The sequence below is a fragment of the Anoplolepis gracilipes genome, chromosome 3, assembly GCF_047496725.1.
Source record: "Anoplolepis gracilipes chromosome 3, ASM4749672v1, whole genome shotgun sequence".
Classification (NCBI taxonomy): Eukaryota; Metazoa; Arthropoda; class Insecta; order Hymenoptera; family Formicidae; genus Anoplolepis; species Anoplolepis gracilipes.
Window position 1 is genome coordinate 18,320,595 of NC_132972.1, and position 9,406 is coordinate 18,330,000.

At 55.1% G+C, this 9,406-nt stretch overlaps 1 protein-coding gene across 1 annotated transcript; it reads right to left on the minus strand.

Moving 5' to 3' along the window:
- Positions 1–747: 747 nt before the first annotated feature.
- LOC140663359 (uncharacterized) lies at positions 748–1,540 on the minus strand. The gene has a single exon (XM_072887435.1). The coding sequence runs from the start codon at positions 1,375–1,377 to the stop codon at positions 802–804; it is 576 nt and encodes a 191-aa protein (XP_072743536.1). The 5' UTR covers positions 1,378–1,540; the 3' UTR covers positions 748–801.
- Between the last annotated feature and the right edge of the window lie 7,866 nt (positions 1,541–9,406).

Here is a 9,406-nt window from a genome sequence, read left to right on the forward strand (position 1 = left end):
GAATGATTAGAGGCCTTGGGGCCGAAACGACCTCAACCTATTCTCAAACTTTAAATGGGTGAGATCTCTGGCTTTCTTGAATTATGAAGCCACGAGCATCTTCGGATCAGAGTGCCAAGTGGGCCATTTTTGGTAAGCAGAACTGGCGCTGTGGGATGAACCAAACGCAGAGTTAAGGCGCCCAACTCGACGCTCATGGGACACCATGAAAGGCGTTGGTTGCTTAAGACAGCAGGACGGTGGCCATGGAAGTCGGAATCCGCTAAGGAGTGTGTAACAACTCACCTGCCGAAGCAACTAGCCCTGAAAATGGATGGCGCTGAAGCGTCGAGCCTATACTCTGCCGTCAGCGGCAAGTGGGGCGGCAACGGGCAGCGCGCGGCGAGGCCTCGCGCCGAACCGCGCCTCTCGCGTCGTCACGAAGCCCTGACGAGTAGGAGGGTCGCGACGGTGAGCGCAGAAGGGTCTGGGCGTGAGCCTGCCTGGAGCCGCCGTCGGTGCAGATCTTGGTGGTAGTAGCAAATACTCCAGCGAGGCCCTGGAGGACTGACGTGGAGAAGGGTTTCGTGTGAACAGCCGTTGCACACGAGTCAGTCGATCCTAAGCCCTAGGAGAAATCCTATGTCAATGACGGCGTACAATATACTCGAGTGTCTAAGAGAAACCTCGATATATATTAAATATAAATATATATTTATATATCGGACAGAGGAACGCGCAAAGTTTTTCGAAAGAAAAAATTTTGTCGTTGTTCGTCGTTGTCGATGACACACGCCCGTCGGGCGAAAGGGAATCCGGTTCCTATTCCGGAACCCGGCAGCGGAACCGCATACAATTCGGGCCCTCGTAAGAGTGTTCGTCGGGGTAACCCAAAATGACCTGGAGACGCCGTCGGGAGATCCGGGAAGAGTTTTCTTTTCTGTATAAGCGTTCGAGTTCCCTGGAAACCTCTAGCAGGGAGATAGGGTTTGGAACGCGAAGAGCACCGCAGTTGCGGCGGTGTCCGGATCTTCCCCTCGGACCTTGAAAATCCAGGAGAGGGCCACGTGGAGGTGTCGCGCCGGTTCGTACCCATATCCGCAGCAGGTCTCCAAGGTAAAGAGCCTCTAGTCGATAGAATAATGTAGGTAAGGGAAGTCGGCAAATTGGATCCGTAACTTCGGAATAAGGATTGGCTCTGAGGAGCGGGGCGTGTCGGGCTTGGTCGGGAAGCGGGTCTGGCTGACGTGCCGGGCCTGGGCGAGGTGAACGGTCGGCGTTCTCGCGCCGGTCCCGGGATCCGAGCTCGGTCCCGTGCCTTGGCCTCCCGCGGATCTTCCTTGCTGCGAGGCTTCCGTGGCGGCGCGAGCCGTCGTGGTCGTCCTCTTCGGCCGCCATTCAACGCTCAGCTCAGAACTGGCACGGACTAGGGGAATCCGACTGTCTAATTAAAACAAAGCATTGCGATGGCCCTCGCGGGTGTTGACGCAATGTGATTTCTGCCCAGTGCTCTGAATGTCAACGTGAAGAAATTCAAGCAAGCGCGGGTAAACGGCGGGAGTAACTATGACTCTCTTAAGGGAGTAACTATGACTCTCTTCCGTTTAGCAAAGCAACACGCCGCGATGGGACATTGTCGAATGACGTGTCCCTCCGGCTGAGCGGAGCGAAGACTGGTAAGAGAGCGTGGTGGCTATGTCTCTTTTCCGAGCCGGCAAAGCAACACGCCGCGATGGGACTTCGGTGTCGGACGAGTCCCTCCGGCTAGCAACGCTGGCTCCGGTAAGAGGGCGTAGTTTATTGGAACGTGATGCGCCTCAAACAGCCTCTCACGTTCAAGTTGAGCATCCTACCTCCTCGTGGTACTCCTGGTAACGCTGCGGCTTAATTGCGTAGCGGCTAAATGGTGTCTCAGCGTTAGTGCGCCCTAAAGGGTCTTGTGCCCATGTGCCGAATCCTATGGTGAGTTGTGGGGCCAAGAAAGGTGAGGCTTTTCGGGGACTCTCGGTTGATATACCGTTTGCTCCCCACCACGCAGTAAATATGATGAGTACAAATGAAAGAGAATCTCACCGCCCGGGTTCTCGGATGGCCCGGGCACTGCGTGCTAGAGGCGGTGTGGCGGGTGGTGTAGCGACCCCCGTTGGAGGCGACGATTCTCCCGCGGTTAATAGCGATAATGCCAACATGCAGGCGTCTCAGACGAACCCAGTTCACTGTGAGCACTGCGGAAGGGAGTTTCGGAGCACGCGTGGCCTGGGGTTACACGTTGTACGTGCCCACCCCGAGGAAGCCAACAGCGCTATCAATGTCGAGCGAGTCAGGGCCAGATGGTCAGAGGAGGAAATCCGTCTCATGGCGAGGAGTGAGGCAACAGCCGCCTCAGCGGGGGTTCTCTTCATGAACCAACACCTCCAGGAGATGTTCCCCCATAGAACGTTGGAAGCGGTCAAAGGTAAGCGTCGACAAGAGGCTTACCGGAGGCTGGTCCTTCAGTTCAGCCAGGAAATCGCGTCAGGACCAGACGTGGACGGCACAGGCAACAGGGCAGAAGCGATGATGACAGGAGTCGCTGGCCCTGCCGCCATTGAGACGGACGAAGGGGAAAACCCTGGTATGATGGCGGCGTCGCAGCCTTTACCTCACGACCCAAGTACGGGTGTTGAGAGGCTTCGAAGCGCGGTGGAGGAGCTCATAGAGCAGGTCCGACGCTTCCGTAGCTACGAGGCTGGTTCTCTATTGGCTACGGCTGGAGAATTTCTGGAGGGAAGATACGACGTCCATGCCATTGAGAGATGGCTGGGCAAGGTCTTCCCGGTACAGACGACGCGCTCTCCTCGACGAGCAAAGACAGCGAGGCGCAATCCTCCAAAGAACAAAGAGAGTAGTAGGAAGCAAATGAGGATTAGAGAATATGCAATTGTGCAATCTCTATATAAGAAAAACCTCAAGACGTGTCTTGCGAGAATACTCGATGGAAACTCCGAACGTACACGACCGTCCGAAGTTGAATTCCGCGAATACTGGCGTCCCATTATGGAGGCGTCCAGTGGTGCGGATGGAGACTTGGCGTCGTTGCGGGAGCGGTACGGAGAGTCAAGGACACGAGCCAGTTCCACCCGGAGACATCCACCGATGGCCAGAGGGATTCATCTCGAAGGCGTCGGTGAGGGCGCGGCTGGGTCTAGCAACCCACCGGCCGATAAGTCCTCGCTCTGGGACCCGATCTCAGTTTCTGAGGTTAGTCGGGTTTCCGTAAGGATTGGTTCTGCGCCAGGTTTGGATGGCATAGTGCCTCGTGTTTGGAATGCCGTTCCGGCTCCGATCCGGGCCTTGCTGTTCAACCTGTTGCTCCTAGCAGGAGAGGCTCCCGCCTCGATCACCACTACCAGGACGGTGTTCCTAGAAAAGGGGAAGATGCCGGAACGGCCTAAGCCGTCGGACTATCGACCTCTGAGTATAGGCTCCGTTGTGTTGAGACACTTACACAAGATACTGGCAAAGAGACTATCGGCTCTTGACATATTTGATAAGCGTCAGCGAGGATTTCGGCCGGTCGATGGCGTTTGCGAAAACGTCACGACATTGACGGCATTGCTGGGCGACGCTAAAAGGAGCAAGAGGGCACTCCATGTGGCGTGTGTGGACCTGTCGAAGGCATTCGACACGGTATCGCATAACGCCATACATAAGACACTCGAGGAAGCAGGGTTGCCATTGGCCTTCCGAGAGTATGTCAGAGCCGCATATGATAATGCCGCCACGGTGATCCAAGGCGCCGATGGTGTAGTGTCGAGGATGCAGCTGGGACGTGGTGTGAGACAAGGAGATCCTCTGTCGCCCCTACTGTTCAATCTGGTCGTGGATCGGACACTTGGGCTTCTCTCGGAGGATGTTGGGTATAGAATCGGTGGAAGGGTGGTCGACGTGCTGGGTTACGCTGACGACATTGTACTCCTGTCATCTACCAAAGTTGGCTTGCAGGAGAATTTGACTCGGCTGCATGAAGCCTTAGAGCGATGTGGGCTCAGTATTAACGCTAAAAAGACAGGCGTCCTATCTCTAGTGCCTTCAGGACGAGACAAGAAGGTTAAAGTGGAAACAACACCAAGCTTCACACTGGGGGGAGTGGTGATACCGCAGAGATCCCCAACGGAGATTTGGACGTACCTGGGCAATGACTACCAAGGTGCTAGGGAATATGCACACATCCCGCCGTTAGCTCTGGCCGTCGAGCTACTCACGAAAGCACCGTTAAAACCTCAACAGAGGATACGGTTGCTGCGAGACTGCCTCCTCCAGAGGTATTATCACCGATGGGTGGTGGGTTCAGTCTGCGCCAAAACGTTGAAAAGGGCGGATGTGACAGTAAGAACTGCGGTTCGACGCTGGTTGCGACTTCCCCACGATGTGCCTGCCGGCTACTTTCATGCGCCGATACAGAGTGGCGGTCTCGGGATGCCTCTTTTGAGAGCTTTTATCCCTATTCTAAAGTACAACCGACTGCAACGGCTGTGTAGGAGCTCGCTGCCGGCCGCGTCGGCCGCTGCCGAAACCACGTATGTGGCTAGACAGTTGGCCTGGTGTGAAAACCAGATGCGTGTTCGTGCAAGCAGAGTTACGACCACCGTTGAGCTGAGACGGCAGTGTGCGGCATGGCTGCACGAGTCTTGTGATGGAAGTGGTCTCAGGGAGGCTGATGCCTCCAAACTGAGTTCCCACTGGGTGGCCGGCGGTGCCGGATCCGTTCCCGGTGCAGACTATGTGCATTACCACCACGTGCGTGCCAATTGCTTGCCGTCGAAGGCGAGATCCGCCCGAGGTCGTTCGGGGCGCGATGTGCACTGTCGCGCTGGATGTCCCGATATCGAGACGCCGGCGCACTGTGTGCAGAGATGCTTCAGGACGCATGGCGGAAGGATCCTGCGGCATAACGACCTGTGCCGTCAAGTCGGTGGCTTTCTTCAGCAGAAGGGATGGCATGTTGATGCGGAACTAGCGTATCCAACCTCTGCCGGCAGACGGAGACCCGACCTGACGATCGCCAGAGGTGGTGAGGCGGTCGTCGTGGACGCGCAAGTAGTTTCTAGCGAATCTGCGTTGAGAGAGGCTCACATTCGCAAGGTGGAAAAGTACCGATCAAATGAGGATCTAGTGAGCCGCGTGGCGGAGCACGCTGGAGTACCACGTAATAATGTTCGTTTTACCGCCATTACGATCTCATGGCGAGGTGTCTGGAGCTCTGACAGCGAGAGTGAGTTGAGACAGCTTGGGTTAACAACAGCTCAGCTGAGGACGCTCACAACTCGGGTCCTGTGGGGCTCGTGGATGAACTGGCGTAGATTCAACGGTATTACAACCCGTTTTGATAACAGGCGGCAATCGACCGCAGATAGAGCCTGAGAGACGGCGCTTCTGATTGGGGGCGTGGGACCGCACGCTGCACCGCACGTATGAATGCGAATGAGTCACTAGTTGACTCGAATGAATGAGGGCGATTTGCGACCGCCAACAGCAAACAGTAAGATGTTTTAGCCGTTACAATATCACCGGTCGCTCGCTCGTGCTTCTCTACTATGGGAGTGCGATGAGAGACCGCTGAAACAAACAGGTAGCCAAATGCCTCGTCATCTAATTAGTGACGCGCATGAATGGATTAACGAGATTCCCACTGTCCCTATCTACTCCCCCTCGTGGGCACACCTTGTCGTGGTGAGGGGGCCTAGTAACCGAAAGGTGAAGCCAACGTGCCCAAACAGCATTGCCACGAGTCGGTGTCAGCTTGCTGAACGAATGGCTCTTATGTGGCAAGCGCACCTCGTGCGTTGTTCAGACGGTCTACGGCCGTCCCGCCCCCCTTTTTTTTTTTTTTTTTTTTTTTTTTTTTTTTTTTTTTTCCCTCCCAATTATATGCGGGTGCTCCCGCGGGATGAGGGTGCGGAGCGGTGGGTGCTCCTGCCGTGAAGCGTCCCTCAGTGGGGAAAAGTGGGAGCCGGTCGGGACCCTCGCCCGAAGGACTGGATGGGTGACTCAGTCACCCGCCGGGCCAGAGGCGGGGACCACCCCGATCCCAGTGACTCCCACGTGTAAGTGTGTGTGTGTGTGTGTTTACTAATCCTATCTTTATTTTCAGGAACTTTATTTTCAGGTACAATCGGGTTTAGATGTTGCCGTCTGTGGCTTCGTCGGCTTAGGCGGTCGTTAGGTCGTCGTTGTCGTCGCGGTCGCTTTCGTCGAGGTCGGGCCCGTATAAAGTCTAAAGACTAAGGTGTTAGGAACCGTGCTTAGGGTCTGCATGATCGCGTAGACGTTAAATGTCGCGGTCGCGAACGGTCCGCTCCGGGATACCTGCCGTCCTCCCGGAGTATCTAGGCTTGGCGGCGTAAAGGTGGCTCTACGTCGCTCGACCACCCCTTCCACCGTACTCGTGGGAATCAAAATGAAACTCAATAAAATCTTTAACGTGGTGAGGAGGAGTGCCCGCCTGGCCGACCGCTTCCGGTCTGGCGCGGCCGCGAGTAGGGAAGCGCGGGGTGTCTCCGTCGTTGAGTCGCGGGTCTGCTCGACCGCGTGCTCGGTGGCGGCCTCCGCCTCCTCGAGAGCGCCTCACCGAGCTGTGCGCGGGCGGGCCCGTGACACAATACGCGATGGCGCACAGCCCCGAGATTGCGGCCTTCCTGCCGCTAGAACCGCGTTCGTGAATCGCGAAATAACCGGGATTAGATCCGCGTACGTCGTGTTAGAGCGTTGTTCTATTACTTCGATTAGGTCGGCGTCATATAACTTAGCGCGAGAATCGGGAACAGGCGCCGAACAAATAGCGCGCGAAATAGAGAAGCCCGCGATTAGATCCGCGCTTAGATCCGCGCTCAGATCCGCGAACATTGCGACAACGGTGCGAAAGACGGTTAGATTCGCGGACCCAACCGTACCCCACACAGCGAGTGGCCCGGCACCACAGGAATTAGATAGGATAAGCTCTAGCTTAGGTAGTGCGTCCACGGGTGTTAGGATGCTGCAGCTGAACATGCGACGTTCGGCTGTAGTAACGGGCGAGGTACGTCAACTCGTAGTCGAAAAGCGACTTGACGTCTTAGCATTGCAGGAACCACACGTCGGGAAACAAGGTTCGGGTTACAAAGTCGTAGGATTAGGCATAGGGATGAGGGTTGCCGCAGTGCGCTCACAACGTCCGTGGGCAGCAGTGGTAATCTGCAATCCCAATTTAGATACGGTTTTCGTCTCGCAGCTTAGCACTACGCATTGTGTCTGCGTGGAAGTGCGGGCCCCCAGCTTCTCCTTCTACGTTGTCTCGTGCTACTTCCAGTACAGCGACGAGATTGAGAAGCACCTCAGCCACCTCGAAACGGTGCTTCGTTCACTGAGGGGGGAGAGACTTATTATAGGTGTAGACGCCAATGCTCGATCGTCACTCTGGGGTCCCCAAGAGACAGACGATAGAGGTGCCCGATTCGAGGACCTCATCAGAGCATTTGGCTTGTCAGTGGTCAACGATGCTGGACAGCCGCCCACCTTTTGGACGACAAGGGGTTCGTCATTCATCGACGTAACCCTGACGTCGCCCTCCATGAACAAGTTCATCTGTGACTGGAAGGTAAGGTGTGACTGGACCACCAGTGACCACAGGGCCGTGGACATAAGATTGAGATTGCCGAAAGAGTCAGGTGCCGATCGGGGCGCTGGGAACACGAGGTTCGACACAAGTCGGGCCGACTGGGAACGGTTCTCCGTCACCCTGACAGATCTTTCAAGATCGCAACTGGAGGCTATCGATCTGTGCTCCACAATAGAAGTAGAGAAAATGGCAGAAACGCTCACAGTGGTGCTCACAGAGACCTGTGCTGCGTCAATGCCCAGAAAGCGCAAATTTAGGAAGTCCAACCCGTGGTGGACTAAAAAACTAACGATAGTTAAGAAACAGGTATATAGGTTGCGTCGTGCCTTTCAGGGAGGGCGAGAGGACCCTACTTACCTCCGGGTACTGCTGGAGTATCGTTCTTCACGAAGGCAGTACTGTAGGGAGGTGAAGCGGGCGAAACTCGCTAGCTGGCGGAAGTTCGTCACATCGCACGGCAACCGGGAGCCCTGGGGCTTCGTTTACAAGCAACAGGCGAGCAAACTCCAGGTTGAGAGGGTGCTAAGCACACTCCGGTGTGGTGAATATTCCACAAAGTCACTAGGGGAGACCGCTAGTTACCTCCTGGATGTGCATATCCCAGATGACCGGGAGATAGAAGACACGCTCGAACAGCGTGAAATTAGAAACGAATGCAGGGTCGCTCCAGATACAGCCGACGCCTCTTTCTTCACGGAGGCGGAAATGGCTCGCGCGGTAAAGACTTTTAAAAACAATAAAGCTCCGGGTTTAGATCTAGTCGAGGTCGCCGTACTCAAGGCGGCCTGTAAAATAATCCCCGGTCAACTAGTTAGGCTTTTTAACGGGTGTCTCCAGTGGGGCGTCTTTCCTTCTGTCTGGAAGGAGGGTTCACTCCGAATCCTCCTGAAAGGCGAAGACAAGGATGAGAGAGACCCGAAATCCTACAGACCCATCTGTCTCCTCTCCGTAGTAGGAAAACTTTTCGAGAAGCTTATAAAAGCTCGTCTGCTAGACACGTCACTGGCACCGGGGAAGGTCTCCGATCGACAGTTCGGGTTCATGCCCGGAAGGTCGACGGAGGAAGCTGTCGTGGAGTTGCGACGGATGGTCTCTGCCTCCGAAAAGAGGTACGCCATTGCGCTTCTCTTCGACATTTCCGGGGCTTTTGACAATGTCTGGTGGCCCCTTGTGCTAGATAGCCTTAAGAAACGAGATTGTCCGCGTAATATTTTCGAAGTACTCCGGAGTTACTTCAGCGATCGAAATGTAAAAATTTCTCTTAGCTCCGCGGAGGTGTCCAAGCGGGCTGAGAGGGGATGCCCTCAGGGTTCCGTTCTGGGCCCGGCCTGCTGGAACCTCATGTTTGATGGCCTGTTGAGATTACTGGAAGACGTGATTCCAGATAGATTCGCCGCGTACGCGGACGACCTCGTGGTCGTCATAAACGGAAACTCGCGAAGGGAACTCGAGACAGAAGGCCAACGTGTAGTTAACATAATAACAGAATGGTGTAGGTCCGCGAAACTTCAGATTTCCGAGCGTAAAACTGAAGCCATCATTCTGAAATCCGACGCGATCGCGAGAAACCCGATAGGTAGACGGGGAGGAGCACGACCGGATAGGAAGCGAAAAACAAATAAGAAAACCGTCGACTTCGAGAATAGACCGCCAACCATTAAAATCGGTGAAACGAAAATAGGATTTAAGCGAACGGTTAGGTATCTTGGCGTCTATTTAGATAGAAATTTAAAGGTCAGATCGCACTGCGAATATTTAAACAGCAAAGTCGGTCCGCTGTTCGAGAAGTTA

Bases quoted from the DNA above. Each gene is read 5' to 3' on its own strand.
- LOC140663359 (XM_072887435.1), bottom strand. From the start codon at position 1,377: ATGGCGGCCGAAGAGGACGACCACGACGGCTCGCGCCGCCACGGAAGC.